Genomic DNA, 24,848 nt, shown 5'->3' on the forward strand with positions numbered 1-24,848 from the left:
AGTTGTTTTATATATATATATATATATGAAAAAATGGAATATTAAAAACTAATATATATTCTTTAAATGAAGAGAGTTATTACAATTTATGAAACTAGCCTATCAAAATTCTTCAATAGTCTTCAATAAATTCATAAAAAGCGATTAACATATATTATTTAGAGAAGTATCCCTGGAAATATCGAATTATTTGGAAACAGTCATTTTATGCAATAAAATAGAGGCATGCTTTTAATTAATGAATATTAATTGATTAGTTATGACTCATGAAAAATTTGAGACTGGCAGAATTGTTTACGATTTAAGCAATTAACGTCAAACGATGATACTAACTCTTTATGACTCATGTTTTAGGTGGAAATCCGCCAACCGGAAGTGGCAATTAATTTCGTCTCGAAACATCAGCTTCGCTTTTCCTTTCTCTTTGGAGAGAAGACTCTGTTTCATACAGTTTACACTGCATTCTTGACATTCTCGGTGACTCATCAGCATAGTCAACCTTTCCAGCGCAGCTTAATCAACATACGTGATCATAATTATATACTATAATGTTATTGAGAATATTTCTCTTCGAAATATTTTAATATTAATAAATAATTTAATATATATAACATCGTTAAATGAAACGATCTACAAATTATATTATTTTCTTTTTGAACAGAAAATCTGTTAAAATATTTAATACTTTATATAGAGAATGTAATATAATTATAATACACATATCCCCTTATATTGCTTTATGCAATTAAAAAAATACGTAGAAAAGTACATCACTGATTCGATTAAATCGTATCGACCATATCTAATAACACTTATAATATAAATTCTCTGTAAAGTGCATAAATATCTTTATTGTTATAATCGTGTTCATTAGCTTTGTAAATTTTTATAGACGTTGTAAATTTTTCGAATCATATATTACAAGATAAATACAACTTGTCAAATATTAACAGCTCTTTGCGTAATCTGCTAAATTATTATAAACTCTTCAAACTCTCAAGACAGATTTTACAGCTTAGAGATTCGCTTGGAAATGCAATTACTAGCTTGTATAAAGTTTGAAGATGTAGTCGAAACCTTCGGACCACTTTTCGTCAATAATGAAAGAGCGAATCAAATTCCATTAATAATTGCAGTCAAGATATTTAAGATAACAAGATTACCATATTATCGATACAGCATAAATGAGAACGTCACGCATAAATTATCGTGCAATCTAAATTTATAACATAGAGGAAAGCAAGGAGATTTTCGCCTCTTCGCCTACGATCCTGAGTAACTTGTGATTTCTTCATTACGAAAAGCTCGTAATCATCGAGACGATGAAGTTCAAAAATGGTATATTAGTTGACATTTAAATTGATCTCTGCTAACTTATCGATAAATGCATGGATATTAATTGATATTTTACTTTCAAGTGTATAGATTTTTCAATGAAATATTGTGACGTATTTTCTCTCAAAAAATCTTTTTGTTTTCTCTTTAATGATAATTTCCCCTCTTTTTGTTTTCTCTTTAATGATAATGTCAACTTGATTGTTCTAATGTGTAATGTTAAAAATGAGAAACTTTCGGTCTATAAGATACCTTCCTTGCTATAGAAAATTTTTATAGAAAAGATATCGAGCTTAAATTAGACAAATAAAAAAACCTAGAATATTAACATTATAAAATATAATATTCTCCATATATTATATTTGTTCATATTTTCATGAGATTTCAGCGCATAAGAACTCAAATATAAAATTGTGTATTTGGATCAATGATAACACGAGATACATGAATAAGGCAAAAAGTTCCTTCATTATCTGAAGTTAAAATCTTTTTAAATAACTGGTTATAATTGTTTTCAAAAGAAAAATTAACATAAAACAAAGCTTCCCAGATCCTGAGGCAAACTGTTAAGAATCACGCCACGTGGGCGTTGAACGTGATTAGATGCCCTAGCCTGTAATTCGTTCGACGGCCACTGATACCTCATAAATATGCATAGGTGCACCTCATATGCGCATCCTGCGTGGAGGAAGAAAATCGACCGAAAACGTGAAGGTCTTCAGGACGAATGGATAATCAGAAGCCCTTTCGCTTTATCCGCGCCCGCTTGTTCTCTTCGCTTGCGGGGTAATAAAAGACCGAGATCCTGAGTGTCCCTGTTCGTGCTCGCTTTTTAAACGAGAATGCATGCATCGAATGCGAGCGGAAAGCACGCGCTCTTATTGCGTTTAAGGGAATGAAATATTTAGCAGCGTTTGTGTGTATTATTTTCACGTCACATAAATTGTCATCTTGATGCTTCATTTGCATACAAAATGGCATTGTGTTAAAATTTCAGATAAATTAATCTTTAATTCGCGACATATTATCGCTTCTTTCGTAAGTCCATTATTCTATTGTATTCTGCGTAGGAAAAAGTGAAAATATTGCTAATAAATATATTATTTAATTATAATAATAGAGACAATATTTTAACTTGAAGCTAGTTCATTATGAATTACTTGTAAGACATCAATCGAATGAATTGCAGGTCGAAGCATTTAATCATATTCAGTGTATACATGATATTATTTTTTTAAAGCTAGTTTGTTCTAGAGAATTTTTATCAATAGCTAATTGAAGAATAACAATGTATTTATACAAGAAATAATCATGTTAAATAATTATAAATACAAGAAAGAAATTAAGAAAATTTTTTAAATAAAAGAATAAACAATCAGATAAGCACAGATAATATCCAAAATTATTTGGTGCCATGCGCATATAATTAATAAATATTAGAATAATTTTTTCTTTCACATAAATATGTCTACTTGTTTACGCTCAGTGCGATAATATTTTATGAATAATAGTAATAATATTTCGGAAAATATATTTCTAAAAGCTGCGCTCTCTCCCAAGAGAATCTTTCGTCATGATCAAATTACGAATCGCCAGGAATATCTCTCAGTATGAGTAAATATTCATGGATAGATAAGTCTCTCTGGAGGTGTCTTGCGATGAGCGACGAAATTTAATTATGATACATCGACAAGTACATTAAGAGACGAACTTTATTCGGCGAGCATTCGATTTAGTTTACAACAAAAAAAAGAGCGCGAATCATTCTTTCATATCATATTCATAATGACTTTATTTTCAGGTCTTCATTTTCACTTTATAAAAATAGAGCATAGAAAATGAGAAAAGTAAATGCGAAAATTTCATATATATAATTTAAATATCTTTATATAAAAAAATCATTATAAATATATGCGTTAATCTTCTTATTAGAAAATGGAAAATAATATTTATGATAAAATATAAATGTAATAATTTCATTCTGTTATTGTGCATTAAAGTTTTCGATCTCATATCAAAAAAATTATAAAAATTTAGATTTATAAGAAATCATGATGTTCTCTGAGATTTCTGTTTAAAAAAATTCTTATTTAATTTTTTACAACAAATACGCCTCACCAATGAGTTTTTCTCTCAGGATATAAATACATTAAATCAGTAGTGACCACTATATATACACACACATAGACGAAAAGATGGAAACTTGCTCTCTCACATAACATACGTATACTGAAATTGCCGATCATTAAGAGCATCCGGTCTCTGAAACGCTCTGGCTTAAGTTTACGAGACCAGTTTCTGCACCCGAATCAATTTACAAGGGTCGCGCGTATTGTCGATCCTTCGTTTTGTGAATAAGAGGGGATGTATATAGCAATGCACACATATATTCGTCTGCATGTGTGCATTGCGACAATAATAGTAATTATTGCTACGCAAGAGAGCAGTAGAGTATGTCATTATATTCAATGTTCCTCATAGAACGAATGTGTGTACTTGCAACGGATATGCAATTTAATAGCAAGCTGCAAAGGAAGTGGTTCGAGAAAAACTCAAGTTTAGGATGTAATTTATGTTTTATAAAAATCCTGATATAAATAAACTATTTTACAGAAAGCATGAACATATAAATCTCCTCCATATATTTGTTGCAAGTCAAAATATTAATTGTATAAAATTTCGCATTAATTATTCAAAATTTCCTACTATCTTGTTAATTTATTATTAAGTGTTTGCGAGTTTAATTTTTTTTTTCATTTTATTTTAGCGGATATATACGTGAATCTGTAAGCTCTGTATTCGTCCTTCGTCAATCGTGTTTCGTCAACGTAACACATGTCGCCATCGACGTTCGACCGTCACGTTCCCGACTATCGGTTCTCTCGTGGTTGTAGAGATGTGAAATCATGAATGACAACTGGCTCAGAACTTAAAGGTTGAGCACCAGTGAATGGCAGGATGTAACATTTGGTTCGCACGTGGTAAGATCGGGCAAATAATTTCATCCAACTTCACTATCGTAGCGTATATAAATTTACTTATATATATTATATTATATTATTATACATATTGTAAATGCACACTGCATAAACAACAATGACTTTTTCATGTTCATGCATACTTAGTAGTTCTGTCTTTTAATATTTTAATTTATGAAACATATATACTAGTTCTGCTTTTTAATTTACGGAACATTTAAATTTAGTTTATTTTACGCGAAGGTACCAATAAATGTGTTTATTTTATATTTTTTTAAATGAAGATTATATTTAAATTTGTGCATCGTACATAAAATACGATTTTGCTTAAAATCTTGACACATCGCTAAATAAAATTTTAATTATGAAACTTTACGCACACAAATCCTAATCGGAAATTATTTTTTATTTATCTCATTATTTTGCTCAAATATTTTTTAAATCACAATATTAATAGGGCTGAAAAAATTGTAATATTTTTAAATAAATATTTAATTAATATAATCTAACAGAACTTTTATATTCTCTCTTTTTCATATTTTTAACAAAATTTTCATTCTGTTTTTTTAGAACAAAGTTAGTCCAATAAAAAATTTAAAAAAATTGGGAGACACTGTTCAGAAAATCGCAGTGTCCTGAAAGCAGTTGTCTTAGGAATCCCTCAAGAACTATACAACGGCCACCCACGTGTACCTTGTATTACACGCATTGTCGTTTCTTCGTTGCGGATTTTAAACGCCTTGAGACGGTGAGACTCGGACGTAAGAAAAAGCAAAAGAAACTCGAATCCTCGAGGAGACCAAGGACAATATGTTTCCTGAGCATTTTTTAAAGGCTTGGCCATATCATTAAACCGGTGTTTATAAATCCTCAAAAAAAAATTCCAAGTGTTTGATAAAGTACGCCAGTAAATATGGAATGAAATATAAATGAAGTACATTGTGATTCAAATAACTTAATTCCATTTATAGAATCTCAATATTTAAATGCTTAAATTTTATTTTAAAGCTTCTCTAAAAATTGTTAACCAAACCCATACCATTTATATACCATCATTTATTTGTGAAGTATCCATTAGCTTTTACCGATATAATATTTATTTTAAATCTCATCAATTTTTTATTCCTTCATAATCTCTCTTTTTTAAAAGCTTCACGCACGTTTCAATTTATTCAATTGTATTTTTTTAATATTTTAATAATCACTCATTTGTTTCATATAAATGACACGTTATAAACAATATTTATTTAGATAAACATGTAATCCGATACGAGGATGAAATGGGATTTCTTTTTTTTCGACAAGCGTAGATCGTGCGCAACGCGACGGAAAATATTCGCGCTCCCCTATTGCATTTTCATTCCATCATGTATATTAAACGCATCCAGTTGAACGATCGGCGACATTTGCGAATAACCGGATAGGAAATGGAAACCTCACGCGGATACGTACCTGCCGGATGCATATTCCGCGTTACCTTTTTGTTTGCGCGCGAATTCTCCCTCAAATTATCGATGGTGCGCTCGGCATTCATCCGTATAAAGATCGCGACAGTCGTTAAAATGCATGGGAACCCCATACGAATGCGCTGTGATATAATGCGTGAGTATGACATATGCACAGGTATATTTTAACCCGTTGCACTCTGAGAGAGCTTAATAAGCATGCGATTTCCGGTGATTCTTGTACGTGTATTTTTACGACTGCATCTATTATAAGAACACGTATAATTCTATTATACATATTATAATTCAACAATTATCATGTAACTATATATAATTTAATTTTAAAAATCATAACTTTAGGATATTCTAAATACACAAATCCTGTAATTATTTACTTCTATACAAATAACTACATAAAAATGTATCTGCATATTTGCAGAAAAAAAGAAATACATAATTGTATATATTTTTTTTAAATTAAAAATTAAATAACAAAAAATAAAATATTCTATGTAAAAAAAAGATTATTTCAAACAATCTCCAATCTTTCTACGATTTTTTGGACTAATCGCAAGGACGTTCCAAAGTAATCTACAAGTGCATCAACGGGATGCAAGCAAACAGGAGGCTGGCAGTACTTTGCAAAGACTCTCAAATGTCGCCAGAGTATCGATCATATCGATCGAGAGGCGTCGAGTATAAAATCAAGATAGATGTTCCATTAAAATCACGCTGTGGATGGATCTGACGTTGCCTGTCGGCCGTCACATCTTTCGAAAGAGTATAAGGATTGCATTCATAAGAATCGTTGCAACGATCCAGCCATGATCCTCATATGGCGATGATGCGCCATCGCCATATCGATTCCATTGCCGTTTCCGTCGGCTTTTTATCTTCACTGAGATCTTTCTCCCCCGAGTTACATCGTTTTTATCCTATTTTTGCCCGCCCACATTCCTTCAATGACTTCAATATGGTACCAAATGACATGTATCAATTTTTGATTGCTTATTGACTTTAATCTCTTGATATCGATGCTTACATGCATGTAATATGTATATAATTATTATTATATGCATGTAATTATATCGGTATATTTTTCTGTACAAGTGTACAGAAAATTGTAATTTTCGCTTTTTGATAATTTCTTAAAAATAAAAATTGAAAAATCTTACCTCGAAGGAAAGAGTGCAATCGTAAATTATTTATCTTTATGTTTTTGCGTCACTATTGGATTAATATTCATTTTTCATTTTCTTTAAAGTTGTTTATATTTTAATCAATTTATTTTTTGCTGAATAAACTTATAAATTTTTATTATAATTTAAGCAAAGTCAACTTTTGACAATTTTGACGATTTTATTTGATCAAAATTTTTGATACAATTTCTTTTACGATCTCAAATCATAATTTATTAAACAGAATAAATAAAAATGATGGAATTGGACTAGTTTCTGAGAAAAGAGTTGAAAACATGATTTTAAAATATAAGAGTGTTTCAATGATTTTGACAACATTCTTATATACGTTTTCTTTTATTTAGACATCATTAGAAATCATTTTACATAATTCAAAATGCTCAGGAAATTATTTACTTTTTTTTAAGTATAAAAAGGATTTTGATATTTTAGTTATTTTCAAGTGCACTCTCCTCTTAAGTGGCGCGTGTAACTTTTACGACCCTTTTCGTACGTGTTTCATTTAAGATCAAGGGCACTTTACCCGCAATAAAAAGCTTCGAAGTGGAAATAAATGAGCGGTCTATTCAGAATTTTGGAAGTTCCTCAAGCATGGCGAGTTCTGTTCCTTGTCTTAAACTACATAACTTACGGATCATTGTTAATCAGATCAACGTGCCTTCATTTTCAAGAAGTCTCCAATATCAAAGTACGCGACTGGCATAAATTTTCTACTTGTTTTTTCCAACCTTTGAGAAATCATGTCGAGAACAAATACATTGTATAAAAACTATTAATAAATTGAATAACACACTTAACGAAAATATAATTTTTTCAGACAAATTAAATTCAATGGTAATTTTTCGTATGACAACTGTGTTGAAAAATGCAGGCAAAATGTGTCATTTTTCTGAATAATGAGTCAATAATAATTAACTGTTAGTCCTTTCTTATACTTGTTTTTTGACACACAGGTTTGATTATCATTGTGTTTTTAAGTTCTCTTTGCTTACTTATGTAAATTTATAATCGTGTCATTTAATATTTCGTTTCTTTTTTTTAATAGATTTTGTACAAAAATTTTAATTTCTAAAATTTATTAAAAGTTATAATTTAAAATTACACTAATCTTTTATTGCATCAATCTTTCTCAAGAATATTATATTTCATATTTAAATAAGAAATGTAAAATTTCGTAGTACTTACATGTATATAAGTATGACATAAACATAGATAAGTATATATACATGTAGTTAAAAACAAAATTTTTTAAAAATTTTATCAGTAAATTTTGACCTTTCTGACACTATATAATTTTTAGTATTGTTATTTTGTTAGTATTAAATATTTTGTTAGTATTAAATATTTTCAAAATAAGATTATATTGCAAAACAAGATTACGCATATGTGTATTTTGTAAATAAAAATTCTTTTAAACGATTAAGGAAAAACGAGATTTATTTAAAATGCAAATTTTGCTTCTGCAAATTTCAAATTTCATATATCATATTGCTCTCTCAAAATACTTATGTCAAATGCCGTTCATATATTATAGCAAATAAGCAAAAAGAAAAAAAGAAAAAAATAAATAAAAAATGATTAAAAGCTCTCTTGAGAGCACATCAAGTGTGATCTCTCATTGGAAAACTTTCAATGTAATTGAATGTAATTCGCATAATACGCATAAATATTTAAGCATTCGATAAATGATTCTAATATCTCAAATTAACTAGAATCAAACAAACCGCAAGCATTTCGGGTAAAGGACGAGCAGATATCTAGTACACACCAAAACGATTTAGCCCCCATAGAATTTCCGGTTAATCGAACTCTCTCGCTTCCGGCGAGGAGATCGACGAATCGTGAAATCGAAGGGTATCGACAGGTAATTCGATAGAATCCGTTTCCCTTGGAGACGAAAATAACAAGCTTGATGTCCTTCAGATATATTTTACGCGATTTTTTATTTTGCAATTTTCTTTTAGCGTGTGGCAAACGTTTGAAAATTATTTTGAAAGTTATAAAAAAGAATCTTTAATTAAATTTTGTCCCTAAATTTACATGAAAAATTTTAATAATGCTAATAAAGATACAAATGTATTCATCAATTATATCAAAGATATTTAATATGTATATACTATATTATATTCTAGATGTATAATATACTGTATTAAAGATTTTTAATAAAAATTTGATGCTTTATCAATATAATCAATAGATATATGCACAATACATTTGCAAAATCGACGAAAAGTTTTAAAAAATAGAACTTGGATAATAATTAATCTTGTATTATTAATTAATTGAATATTATTGAATAATGTTTTTATAAAATGCAGTTCAGTTTTTAAAATTTTAGATATATGATGAAGAAATTATGAAAATCCAAATACGTCTGCATAAATAATTTTGATCCGCAATGAAGTTATTATAAAGCAAATATGCTAATTCGTGGTTCAATTAATTATAATTTAAATGATATCTTGTCAAGCATAACTAGACATTCAAAATTCGCAATATAAAGCGATGTGGAAGTGTGCAAATGAATCATTATGCATTTATCTGAGAATACAATGAGTAATATTTAATTGACCGGAACTATAAGCGGTACCAATTTAACATTTATTACATTTATAAACAAAAAACTATTAAAATATTAGACTCAAAACTATTAAAATATTAGACTCAAAAGTATTAAAATTAAACAAATCAGTTTTAATGACAATGCGAGTCAAGTGTCGATCCTAGAATCAAAATTTTATTAATTATATATATCGAAATTTTAAGAATAAATACTCTTTCTCTCTTTCTCTCTTTCTTTCTCCCTTTTTCTGTAGGATAAAAAATTTTTTCTAGAATTGAAAATATATAGCTAAACACTCAAAAAATACTCGCGAAACATGGCTGTTCCACAAAACAGTAGTTGAAGGGATATCTGCAGAAGATGAACGACGTTGCGCTTCGGTCATATTTTTCGCTATGTTCGCGAGCAGTAAATAAGAGAATCCAGAATCCAAGTCTGGCACTCGCGAAGTTGCATACGAGTATATTGGTTATACGTGCGGTAATAAATACTTTCGAGACTACACGAGAGAAAGAGATTGCAGCTGGTAACCGTCCAACTGTTGAGCCGCGAACCGCATATATAAATCGGTAAAAGACTTTTAAGATTTTACGACGGGTACACGCATACGTACATATTGTGGGAACTTTGCTGGCAACATAAAGGTAGACGACTGCTATCGACAAGATCATTATTTTTCGCGGTTATTGTACATTAACTCTTGAAATTTCATTTTGTAATGTGTAACGTATTTTGATGATGATGTATGATTTCTCAAAGATTCATGAAATCTAATGATCGATAATACGAAGCGTTATGAAATTAATTAACTATACTCTACGGTTAAATGTGCATGATCGTAAATATGAATTATTACTGTTACATTATAAATTACTACTACTATATATAGAAATTGATTATGATAAAAAATTCATTTTAAATTTATTATATAAAATATAAAATGGAATGTTAACATTAATTAAACGGTAAAAAGGTAAAATTTAAAATATCAAGATTCATAATTTTTTTTTCTACGAATATTAAAAATTAATAATATATTTAGATAAGAATATTTTCTCTTTTATAGTTTATTTATAATTTATTAAATAAAAATTTACTATAATTTATTTATCTGAAAAACCCATAAACTTAAAAAAAATTTCATATTAAAAAATTTATGCCGCGCTTTAAATTTGCAATAAAAACAGTTAAAATATTGTATAGTTAATAAAAATATATATGTATAAAGTGTTCAATACATGCTGCAGGTAAGAGTTCATTCGAGTTTTGCGGACACAATCCCCATTCTCTTTTACGCTCATCCATTCTCGTCATTAATATTCCAATCAGCCGCGCTCGCGTCGCGTTTACGCTTGATATCGATCAGATTCTTTTCTACCGACTACGCATGCCATGGCTTCGAATATCAACGAGACGAGGCACCATCGATGACAACGAATAGGGAGCGCTAGGCAGTTTGGAAAATTTGCCCATGGATGAGAAGATATTAACTCGCGGCTATGGTTATGATTATGAACTTATCGATAGGATCGATTTAATCGATAAAACGAACCATCACTGAACGTAATGGAAGAACGATTTTCATTTTCTCCATGACTAAGAATGCCAAGCATACCGATCTCTATAAATGAGGTCTCGCATATTTGACTCTCCTATTATTCTCTTGCTATGTGTTATTTATCAAATAAAATCGTTCATATGCGCGTATCGAAGGTATTTCGATTTCATATTATTTTTAGATCGCTTTTATATATAAGAAATTTAATGGAATTAGAATTTAATTCAATGATATTTGTTTCGCTTTCTTCGAAAAACAGACTTCTTGATCATTTTGCCCAGACAATAACTGCGCTTTTACACCAGCGACTTGCAAGTGCATACGTTATTCAAAGCGAAAAGAGATATCTCAAATGATCCTACGCACCGCACCTTCACAGAGGGGCGTAAGCACGTAATAATTCTTTGACGTCAGAAGAGTCGGCAATAATTTATCGAGATAGCACCATGAAGTCAAATGATAAAAGTGCCGGCAAAGCGTAGGCCCACATTCTAAATTGCGTTGTCACACCGATACAATCGATATCTATTCAAGCTTAACGGAACAATTGAAACATGCGATGATATCAAATGTCCTAAAATTCAAGGCAAAAGGTCGATCGCGCACTTGCTGCTAAATTAAATAAATAGTAAAAACGATAATAATATAACATTAAGTAGACAAGAATATGCAAGAATATCAAGTTATAATTAAATTAACTGTCGATTATCCCATAAATAAATTTAACGACAATTTTAAATTGTATCAATAAAAGTTATTATTAATTCGACATCGCGCGTTTTAGGAGAATTAAATTATTTAAATTTGAAATTATCAATAGAAAGAGATATGAGATATTTTTGACAGCAAAATATCGACTAGTTGTCGCATTTTTTGATCATCGTCGTTGTAGTTTATCAAGTCTGTTCTACGATAACTGTCAAAACCGCGATAACTGTCAAACTGAGAAAATATGGACGATGATTTTACTATGGTTGGCCATATCTCCTTGCGCAATATAACGTGAATCGATCGCCTTGTGCCGAATTACGACCATCTCGCTCGGGCGAACAACCTGAGTCAACAGTAATCGTTGGGGTGTGTATACACACGTAGTATCCGGGGTTAATCTACTCCCCTCTGACTAGTTTCCGCGAGAAATTATTCTCGCTCGCTTCGTCGCTCAACAGACGACGTATCATGGGTTTTCACCATAAGAGACCAATCCGTATTTGAGAAAGTCAACCATAAGTAAATACATATATATTTTGATTCATATTATACATTCAATTCATATTTCTTTTCATAGCGAGGGAGAGCTCGAGTTAAACTTTTCAAGTAATGTGATTCTAATAAATAAATGAAATAATAATTTATGATAATAATTTGAGGGGGAAAACATCTCGATTACTTCTTATATAAATTATTTAAATTTATATCAATCATTTTATATCGCAAGGTGCTATATTTATAACTGACAATAAGGTCATCAGTAATTATTCACCTTTCAGATAGTGATTGATTTTATTAAAGATAAGTCGTATAATGTTACATTAAAAAAATGGCAATGATATAGTACAGTGCATTGAGCAAAAATATTGATCAGCTGTTATTGTGAAGGATAATGAAGCTGTTCTCGAGGAGATGCCAGAAACATTGAACACGAAAGAGTATGTAAAATTGGCGCATATCGTGTATGCTAATGAGCACGACAAATTGTTCTTGTGGAAAATTGCCCGAGTTCTCGTATCGCACAATTCTATCGCGAAGGAGAAAGAAGGAGATTTCGATTTTTCATCCTTTCATACTCGTCGGCCATTTGATATGCCACCCAAGCAGGTCAGGCAACCGGCCAGGAACCTGGCAAACGTTTGTTGCCTCTTTTCGAGGCAATCCGCGAAGGCACTCGGCCGAAATTACATCGTGGAAAGTTTTCCCACGGCTCTTATGTCAGGCTCTCTCAGGATACTACAAGGACTGTCCGTAATGCTTTCGACGTTCTCAAATTTGTGCTATTCAATAATTTTTTTTTTAGATAAAATTACGATGTCTTGCATCATTCTATTGGAAATAATTTAATGAGAGGCAAACGAGATTCAGGTAACTTTAAAAAATTATGAATAGTCAATTAAAAAAAAAAAAATTAATCTCTAATTTTATTATATAAAATTAATCTTTATTTTCATTCCTTGTTTATAGTTTTCTTGTATAATATAGTTCACACGAAAGAAAATTTTTCACGATACAAGATATCTTTTTTCCATAATATTTATCGAATTTAAAAAAAAGTTGTACTTATACTATAATAAACGAATATAAAGAATGATTTACAATTCAGATGTTTAAAGACTTACTTCACACGATAGCAAGATAGTGATTTGATTCCCTGTGGTACTCCTTGTGGTATCCCATAACCTGCGGTTTTATTTTTATTTCTAGATTAAAGATGCGCTTAACTCTCCTTTTTAAATTTTAAGAATTAGCATATATTATTAATTCATTGTGTTCTACGTTTATATATTATTCAAATTAGACAAAATGAAAAAAAGAGAAAATTAAAAAGAGACGAGAGAGAATAATAAACATCTCGTAAAATGAATATATCATATATATTGGGAATGAGTTCTTCACTGAATTTATAAAACTTCATGCGCAATCGATCTTGGATAGTGTATATTATTAATGATAAGATTAGATAATCTTAAACGCGATATTTATCCAAGTATGGATCGATACTATGCATTTCAATCATCACGAAATGTAGAGTCTGACACATTTTATATTAAATATATATACAATATAATAACTAATTCGAGATAATAAATATATTAATAAATATATTTAAAAATTATGAGTTATTGATTAAAAATAAATGAAATATAGTAAATATATAATTGAATTTTGATTAGGTTAATAAATCTATTTTATATAAAGGTTTTTATACATATATATATGTATAAAATCTGCGAAACCAGCACAAAAACGTGAGAATTTCGGTATATCTTGCGTAGAGAAAATACAAGATTTCACAAACATAACTCGCACGTAAAAAAATTGTCCACAAGAAGAGATACGCGACGGATTTGTCTGCAACCTCGGTGCCATGAACATGCGCGTGTGGCAATAAACTGGTTTTTCTACGAGACGGCGACTTCAAAGTATAACTAGGGGAGCGAAATAGAAGCGCGGAAAGAAGAAATGTAGAAAGATAAAGAAGAAGGAAGGCGGAAATAGAGCGCGCCAACGTGCCTGACACAAACATTCCACTGGGTCGTATTGTTAAAAATCTTATGCAAGGAGTGTTGCAACCATAACTTAAAACACTTAAAATAAGCATGTTGACACGGTGAGTAGATTAATTTTATCACAAACGCTGTCACGTAAAGAAGATCGTACATATATATAATAAAAGATATGATTTATATATTCGATTAAATATTCAAATTAAGCAGTTACATTTTATCAAGTGGAAATTCAAAATTAAGTTTTAATTATCATCGTAACAATCACACACAAATCCACAAATTTTGATTCAAATTAATTAATTTATTAAAATAAATATTTAGTTTATTCTCTTCTATATGTATATACAAATGTATGTATCAAATTAGAGAAACAAACTTGAATTAATTATATTTAATAATTAGTAATTGTACTTGATAATTGTATTTAATAATTATAAATTAACATTAACATAAATTAACATGAGCTAAATTAAATTATTCCGATAAAATATGGAAATTGATATCCAAGAAAGCTTGAATAATTATATATAAATTACGAATTATTGTGTTATCAATAATTACCAACAATCAGATTTCTAATTAAGGTTCAAAGCTACGTACATATGTACGTATGTTATTCGAATGCTCCGAGTAATGTAAAATATGCTAATGTTAATCCGCCGAAGGCTCACTATTGCTCACTTAGATTATGTTAATCAGAGATTTGCAGCAGCGTTGCAGCAGATGCCACGACTCGACGAGATAAACGAGCAATTAAACCAGACGCATGTTCCTCAGCTCTCTGTTTTCCTCTCGTACGAGATTTTAAACCAAGGGTGTCTCAAACACCCTTCGCCATCGTGATCGCCCCTGTCTACGAAAGATTAGATTCTAGCTAGAGGGTGGAAGCCCGGATTCTCAAATGCAAGCAGCAACGTCGCTCGTTAATGGAATTTATGTCGACTCTCGTTCTGCTCTCTCACGTTAACGAGGAAATATTGTTTATTTACTTCTTTTCCTCTCTTCTTAACTCTCTCTTTTACATATGCAAGACGATCGGAGAGTAAAACTTTCTTCGTTATTCATGGATTTCCTCGGGCTTTACATATGTATATAAGAAATCGCAGTGTCTTTGACTTCAGTCCGAATGTTTTGAATTTCAATAAAAATAGTTTCCATCATTATTCGAAAAACTAAAGCGATTAGCGCGATACTGAATTATATAAAGCAAGGCATTATTTTTACAATTGGTTTTTAATTTTCTTGTTACATGTGTATTTTTATCATAATATTAAGAATAAAATATATCGAAGATCACATTAAAATTTAGAAAACTAAATTCTAGGACGTGTAATAATTATGATTTATTTGAAAATAAAATTTATATTTATTATTTCGTTTAAATTTCAATGAATTCCAGATGAATTTCGAATATTTCCATTGTTATGAAAGAAAAAGTATACACATACATATAATTGAATTTCTATAAAGATCCTTGATTTAATACGAGCAGCGAAACACGAGTACTTCCTGCGAAGGTTAAATTAGTTTCACCCACATGTAACGAATGTTTCGTCATTTGACCCACGACCTATCGCCGCCATGACGTTACAACCGTGGGACGATGACTTGTCATGGGAGTCATCACGTTGTAACAGAATTTTATCTCTCGTTTGATTAATTGATCTTTGTATCAGATAATTTTCTTATACCCGAATTGCTTTGATAAGCGCTTAACTAAGTAAATAAATCTCAAGGAAAATATATACAATATATTTTTTACATACTTAAATATTGTCAAAATTCGAGGAAAATTATTAGAAAATAACTGATCATTAATTTCAAATTACTTATTTTTTTATACATAAATTAGTTTTTTATATATGACTAAGCAATTTTATATAAACGTTATTAGTTTTTTTATTTCTCAAAATTAATTTTTTATTTTTGTCTCTATGCAAGTCTCATCTTAATAATATCTAATTTATGTATTTTTATTAAAAATTTGAATTTTTCCTTATATTATATTCTACTTTTTACTGAACAATATATTTCTATATGATTTTAGTTGTTACATTAAAAAAAAAGAAATAATATTTTGCGCGTTACTATAATCGGATAAAAAATAAGTTGTATCTCCAGTGGATGTGAATCAAATTAAAAACAATAATCCAACTCCTATAGAATACAATCGAAATGAATTACTGTCACTTTTGTCCATAATTTTATTCTTTGAAAAATATAAAGAGGATAAGAAAAAGAGAGATATAAATAAGTTCTTTAGCATTCTCTTTGTGAACAATCGCGCTGCTGCTGGTGGTCCAAACCAGTTCAAATAAATACGGGGATTCTGCGGACAGTTTCTCTCAAAGAAAGCCGAACAACAAAACGTTTATAAAGGTCGCAGGAAGTTGTAAGAACCAGATTACTTCCCTTGAGCTTTACTACTTTCGGTCACAATTATATAACTCAGCGGTAATAACGGTATGTGTATAAAGTTCCGATCTTATTTTTGAGAAATAATAACTTTAAAGGCTCTCTCTTCTAAAATGTTTTAATTTTTCATTCTTTTAAAGTATATCTATTCTAATAATTATATTATTTTCGACATTGTACTTTAAAATAAATTTGTATATTATATTTCTCTAAAATTATTCTTAAAAATTAATGTAACATTTATGTAATGTAATTTTTCTGATTTTAAAATAAATATAAAATAAGATAAAAAACATATTTAATCGAGAAAAATATAATAAACATTTTTTTAAGTTAGAAGAATAAATATATATATATTTACAGCCCGAAATAAAAAAATTAAATAAAATAGAAAATTTATTTTTAATACAATTGGAGATACGTCTTATGAAATGCAGTAAAGTAAACTGAACTGGTTCTCATTCGTATCGCTGTTGCATAGTAATAACGATAATTCGATATATATATGTGTAAACGTTTTATTTATACGCGATATATTAATTCTCATGGAGTCGCGGCAGCGAAGAAGATCCTGCGGAAGAAAACGAAAAGAGCGAAGATACAACGATTGCAGAGCGTGAAGGCAGCAAAGTGGAGAAAATGAAAAAGCAGTACCGCCCGCGGCAGGTAAACCGTGCACCTGCTCTATATAATGCAGGATACGTCAAACACGACAATGAAGTCTCTTTGAATGGAGAGGCAAAAAAAGCTCATGGAAAACTGAATCGAATAATCTGTCTCGTCTCTCGCGTATCACGATTTTCTACAACGTGTTTCAAGAAGAATTTATCGGCAATATATTATGCAGCTAATTTTAAATTGAAAAATGTAATTGAAAGTCGAGAAATTACATAATTGTATAATTATTAAGAATTAAATATTAAACCTATTAAATATTAAACCTATTTTTCCTAATAAAGAAAAAGAAGGAAATTGATTAGAAAGAGCTCAATTAAATTTTGGCGAAATTTCATAATTAAAATAGATTAATCTAAGATAATTAAGTCAAGAGGAAATGATTACGAAGTGTAAAATAGATCTCAAATAATTATATATTATTTACTTTGAGTCTATAGGATGTATAAAAATATTTAAAGCATCGCAATTTTCAATTTTCGAATATTTGCTTTCGCGATAATATGTAGATGAAACGGTTTAATCCCTCAATTTTGCAGTAAATATCTTTCTAATCTCATTTACATCATGCGGATGTCACGCGATATACATCCGAGTTAAATTTTATCGCTTGAACATTTCCTTCTAAACCTATCAATTTTTTAAAATATTATATTATTCGCGTGACGAAATATAATTAATTATAAGTTGCGTTTATCTCGCGTACTAATGAATCGCGTATTCATTCATACCGAAATATGATGCAAAATGTCATCAAAATATTACAAATTAAATGAAAAAGATAAGTTGAAAAAATTAAAATGTAAATTAACGGGATTTTATAAATATACCGCATTCAATTTGCAGACGAAAGTTTGATTTTTGATCTCAAAAAACACTCACGAGAGAAGCTCTGATACAACTTACATTCACCGATACTTTAAAAATACACCTTGAAAAGATTGCGTGCCCTGTCGTGAGGCGTAAATGCTTGCGTGTGTAAAAGTATCCCAAAGACCGTGGGAATTGCTACAGATTATCCCCATGTATTGGCAATATCGATATGTTCCGAATGTAGGTGGATCAATAATCCGACCGATTGCAATTTTTGTACATGTACTTCGTAATAGATATGTTTTCATAACACACGTAGATACATATATGTGAAAATGTATATAATGTATGAAATAAAATTTAATTAAATCGAAATAAAAATTTCAATTTACGAATATGTTTAAAATGTAACAAAAACTATATAAAGATAAAACATCGCGATGATATATTTTTCTTTATAACAATAAAAAAAAGCTTTCGAAATATGATGAATGAACAAGTAATAATCGTTATCTTAATTATACTTTGCTAAACAGGAATGTGGGAAATATTTCTAAAATAAGTATTCAATTATATGCATACACATTATATAATTTTAATGTGTATGTATATGTATATAATTATATACATATACACACACATTAAAAGCAGGCTGCACATAACACACTGTAAATTGCGCGATTCATTATTTAAAGAAACGACTATACAAAAAATCGTCGTTATTACGTAATCCATTATCTATCTTCATCGGGAACAGTTATAACAGAGAGAAATACAGTTTGACAACTTGTTGCTAACTAAACGTGAAACGTACTCGTCGAAAATGAAAACAATAGACCGACTGTCAGGATTTCTCGAGGAAACTATCGTGACATTCTCTTGTTGAAATTCTCAATAAATATTCTACTGGAAACTTACTGATAAAAAATACTACGCTCTCTTACAAATTATGTTTTCTTCTGAATCTTTATTTGAAATTATAATATTTCTTAAATTTTTCTAGGAATATGTGTATTTGATAAATATTATGTTCACACTTTTATTTTAACTGTAAGATTGAATGATATTTCAACGAATCAGGATACAAAAAAAAATATCGAATTTAATAGAATCTTTTTAAAACCGATATCACGATATAGTATCGATATACCTGGTAATCTGCAGCTGGTCGAGCAGCTATCTTTTGATTAAATGCTATCAATTGTACAAGTCAATATTGATTTTAAAAGACATATGTGCTTTTAAAACGCGGTTAAAATGTACAATTATATAAACATCATCTATTTAAAGATAACATTAACCATTGAAAATTATAATTGATTCGCATACATATACAAATAAATATTGTATTTATGGTATTTGCGTTTGTTGAATTATAAATTCTTGTGAGAAAAGAAATGTATTGATTTTCTCAAATAGGAATTTTTGCAATTGCTAGTAATGTATTTAACATTTAATTAACAATTTGTACAAGAACAAAATAAATGAGGGTGGCTTTGGAATATGTCTACGTCGCTGACATGCCTCGAGACCGATCGATCGTCTTCTCTCTAACTACTCTTCACTTGAAGAAACCTTGCCGTTCTGGTCAATGTCATAACAGAGTAAAAATCCATTTATGCTTTTCGCCAAAAATGATGGAAAAAGCGAACACATACGACAAAGTATTATTACATATTTGTCATACAATTCCATTTATTAATTAAATAATTTATCAATTATACTATTAAAATATTTATTTAGCCCTATTTGTCTTTCTTTCTGTTTAAGAAAAATAAATATAAATAATTTTACTTAATAAATTTAAAAAAAATTTGTCATATATTTTTTCATAACTCATTCTTTACATTAAATAGAAAAAAATATATATATATACATATATATTTATTTTTTTAATTTATTATATTTTTATATTTTTAAATATTTTTCTCTTTTTTTCATGTCATGAGAAGAGATTTGTTAATAGAACTGCTTTAGATCCTTATTTTTAGAACGATGGAACTGGTCATGAAATATATAGATCGATTCTGATTTTTGCATATCAATATACCAGTTTCATAAAGTCTGCATACTTAACAAACACATACATATTTGTATCTTACTTGGTAGCTACAAGAAGTGGGGGATTGGCGTACCTCCCTCGTTCCTGATTCTGATGCCAACACATTCACCTTTCTCCAATGAGTTGCAAGTAATCGAGAGCACAGCTAACGGTAAAACGTATTAAAATACGCGGAGGAGCAGGTGATAGAGGCTTGTAACTGGCGGGGCACTTTCGCCCCTAATTACGCCACTGTCGACCGCGAAATCTCATTAGACTGTCGGCCCATCTTAAGACGAAACCGTCATCAACTATTTTGGGCCTCTCGAATCATTACGTCATTTTTTTCGTTTTTTTGCGAAATAATCGCGATCAGCATAAAAAATGTGCACGTTAAGATTCTTTAATACGTATAACATCGAAATTAACGTGTTACAATCTTCAAAATGTTAGTACGATGATACAATCTTAAATAATTAAGTAGGCTTTAAAATTTTATGTCAGTTAAACAAATTGTCAGATATATAAACGAATATGTTAACAAGGTAATTATGTTGTTTAAAAATATATTACGTATTTAGTTAATTGTTAAATAAGCATTTTATAAAAGATATATTTTTTAATAATGGAATAATGAATTTTATATATCATGAAAACATTTTTTTGTTTTATTATTTTTTATATATCAGACTTTTTATATATCAAATTTTTTAATTCTTTTTAATTAATGGATATATAATAATATTTAATATTCTTCTTCATTCTACTATTCTTTAGTATTTTGACTCGACTACTCCAGTATTAAATTTCTTCAATACATCAGAACTTTACAAAATTTAATTGTAAAGAGAAAACTTTTTATTTTATTTTAAAGAGTCTCAAATTGTTTCTAAAAATATAAATATTTAAAAAAATAATATATACAAGACAAATAATAATAAGAAAAGTCTTGCTTCTGCATGTTCGCGCTTTAGCAAACTAGTAAGCAAACTAGTCATAACTAGTTACACAACCATTTCTCATGTAAGTGCGCCAACCGTCTCGCAGATACTCTAATCGCATCGAATTATTTAGAGTTAATATGCGGCTTGAGAGTGCTTCACGGGGATAACCAGTGGCCAATCTAATTAGAGTAAAAAATCGTTAATTAATCCAAGACACGTTTGCAGCGATTTTTCGCGACGATTCCAGTTACTTTGTATGACATGATATAATTATGGCGACGATTTAGATAACGCGTTTTAATTTATTAATCCGAAAGACTCTCGCGTTTAAGTATTTGATAAATTGAACCTTTTCTTTTGAATATATGAACGACGTAAGTCGCAAATTTAATTATAACGATCGACATAGTTACGCTTCGGTACGTAACAAAATCGTTCCTGCATCTCGATTTACATAATTAAAATTTCAATCGTTTACATTTGCTCTCGTGTAAGATGATGAAAATAATCATTTAAATTTTTTTATGACATTAATTTTATCCAACCTTGGCTATATTTGTCTGTTGAATATCTTCTTTCAGCTGCGCAAAGAGCATTTTTTATAAAAAAATTTTGTTTCTTTTTTTCTCTTACTATAAAATTATATTAATAAAAGATACAAAGCAAAAAGCATGATCAAAGAGCTTCACATTCAATTACGAAGTGAATTAGTATGTTCCTCTGGGATTTCTAATTATCCGCTGATCAGATTTATTCATTAAAATTTTCAGAGTTTAATCTCAGAGCGGAATAATTTTACTCCACCTTAATACCCACGATATGAGCCATATATTATATATCAACTGATCGATCATTATCACAAGTATTAGTTGAACATTCTTGTTACGATTATAACGATGCTCTTACGGTAGTATTATAATCAAGAGATATTTTTTATTAGGAAGCGCGCTCATTATCAGCTAAAATACGGCTGATGGTTAAAAAAATCTTGTCAAATATATGCATCTCCTTCAAGCTCTCAAGATTGTAAAAAAAAATAATTAAATGTACTATATACACACACAAGATATATTAAAAAACTAAAATTGGATATTTCACTTTTTGTAATTATTTTAAATTACCAATCATTACAAAGAAAATAGAAATATGTCGATAATATAATAATAATATAATAAAAAATACATAATATATGACTCAATTTTATTATTTCGTGATAAATAAAAATATATTTATTACAGATACAGTATTGTATATTTCGCAAAAATCTATAATAAAATATCTCGCATTACGTAAGATAACGAGATTATAAATTTAAATATCTTTTTATTATTTCTTTTACTATTTCAAATTTAATTTATAATATAAATTTAACAGATATAACTTTATTATAAAACACTTTATTATAAAATTTCACCGAATTTCCCGGTTTTTGATTTGATTTTAATAATAAATTAAAATACTTGTAAAAAATATATTAAATTCAGTTCTTTGGCGATAATACGAATTTAAAATTTTGGAGATTCACATAACTAATCTTGTATAAATAAATGACAAAAAGTCTGGCGGTAGCATTAATATATGTATGAAGGAATATCCGCGAGAAATATAAAGTCTGCAGTCATTATAAAATCATTATTCTCCATTTTTTTAACCGCAATAATCTTGAATTATTCTCACGCATTTTGACCTATTACTATTAAAATGTTATCTCATATCCCGTTTCTCACGATTATTTCCAAAAAATGTATAATCTATTATTTCTTTCCTTCTTTTCCCTTTAAAAAAAAATCTTCTCTTCTTCCGGTAAAAAATAAAATATACTGTAATAGTCTCTTCTGATTGTTGTTTTGCTATGCTAACATGCACAGATACACATGAAATGACATCATATTACACATCTTGATTACACAATCTCTATTTATATTTTAGAATACAAAATTTTTAATAACTACATCTGTAGTTTCAGACATATTCAAGAGTTTTATGCAAATTATATTGCTCATCCACTTTGCTATCTTTACCATTTACGACCAGAAAGCGGCATATACGTGATTCTCTAAACATTTCAACTGGAAAAGGGTTAATTCCAACGTTTCTGCCGCATTTAATCTCGCAACAATGCATTATTCGCTGCAAATGTTAAGTAACGCTCGACTTATTCACAGTAACTTCTATAAAGACCGTGACATCGATGACATTTGCATAAAACAGTATTTTGCATAGAGCACGCATGAGGGAATCGCGCGATGACGAGAATGTCAACGTTGAGATGCGGCCGCGATGCGCTGATATCGCTAGATGTTAACGTAATCGTTTCTGCAAGTATCGTCCTTAATTCTTAAACGTCGTTTCCACATTAGCCGCCAGTATCATCAATATTAATAAAATACTACTTGCGTTCATGCTATATGTTTACGACTAATGTAGAACGACCTTAACAAGGAAGTAGCCACAAGAGACCAATTCCGTCTTGCCAATGTTCATTTATCCAGTAATCTTGTAAGATATATCATGAAATTTGCAAATTTGATTTATCGTAGAAATAACCTCCACTATTATTATTTTTTAATATATAAATATAAATTAATATATTAAATTAATTTAATATATTAATTTTATATAATAAATAAAATTAATAAATTTAATATATACAAAATAAAATAAAATAAAATAAAATAAATTAATTATATTTAATAAAATTAATTCAAATAAGAGACTAATTATACTATGTACAAATTGAAATATATGTACATAATATATATTTTTTGTAAAAAAAAAAGAATAAAACTTTTAATCTTACGATGTAAAAAAAAAGACAATAAAAAATTAAGTCGTGACTGATTTTGAAAATATAAAATATAAAAATCATCATATAAAATATCAATTAGATCGATATAACAATTGCTATAACAAATGTAATAATTATTGAAAATACGTAAAAGAAAAATCTTTCAAGTGACATTGAATTATAATGCCAGAGTGAAAAAATCACAAGACAATGAGTCAATGGAAATAATTGTTACATACGTTTCGCACGATTGCAGTCACGTATCTTCCACGAGGAGCGTCATGAACGGAGACTACACAAGGTCCTGCCTTATTTAACATCGGCTTTCGAAACAATCGATAAGGCCCACCTCAAGAATTCTCTCGCGAAGTACGTCACGCACCTTCCACGAACGATAAACCTGAACGGAGAGAACGTCTCAGAAAAGGAGGCACTTACGACGAAATCAGACGTGAACAAACAGAACGTAGCGAAACGTATGGTGCCTTTCATCCTTTCGAGTCATCGCGGATACGCGGAAAAGGCAATGGCTTCACGCACGCAACGTATATTCGAGAGGGAAAAATTGTCTCTTGTGTAAGTTGGAAAAATTCAATTTGTCGAAAACGATTTTAAAACAAAATTTTATTTAGAAATAAAGTGTTCTTTTTCTTTACCTCTCTTGATAAACTATTTTTATTTTATATTTTAAACTCTCTTACATTTTTATATTTATACACACGTTGGCAATATTTTTTCTGTCTGATGATATTTTTTTAAATATTAATAAAAAAATTAAATGGGAGAAAATGATTTTTAAAGGACCAGATTTTTAGTTGGCCGGTAAAACTCATTGAAAGAATTATCAATCAATTTTCATGTGGATAATAA

The 24,848-nt window shown here is 29.3% G+C and overlaps 1 protein-coding gene across 4 annotated transcripts in view; it reads right to left on the minus strand.

Annotated features, from left to right (window-relative positions):
• LOC105248969 (breast cancer anti-estrogen resistance protein 1) overlaps nucleotides 1–24,848 on the minus strand; it is a 63,131-nt gene that overhangs the window by 35,466 nt on the left and 2,817 nt on the right. The window contains exon 2 of one of the 4 annotated variants that reach the window (XM_025410211.1): nucleotides 24,218–24,378. The exons of the other annotated variants lie outside the window; for them this stretch is intronic. Within the exon in view, the coding sequence (XP_025265996.1) occupies nucleotides 24,218–24,298 (81 nt within the window). The 5' untranslated portion in view covers nucleotides 24,299–24,378. The remainder of the gene's footprint in view (nucleotides 1–24,217; nucleotides 24,379–24,848) is intronic. 4 annotated transcript variants of the gene reach the window in all.

Source organism: Camponotus floridanus, unplaced genomic scaffold, assembly GCF_003227725.1.
Source record: "Camponotus floridanus strain SB8 unplaced genomic scaffold, Cflo_v7.5 scaffold30, whole genome shotgun sequence".
NCBI lineage: Eukaryota > Metazoa > Arthropoda > Insecta > Hymenoptera > Formicidae > Camponotus > Camponotus floridanus.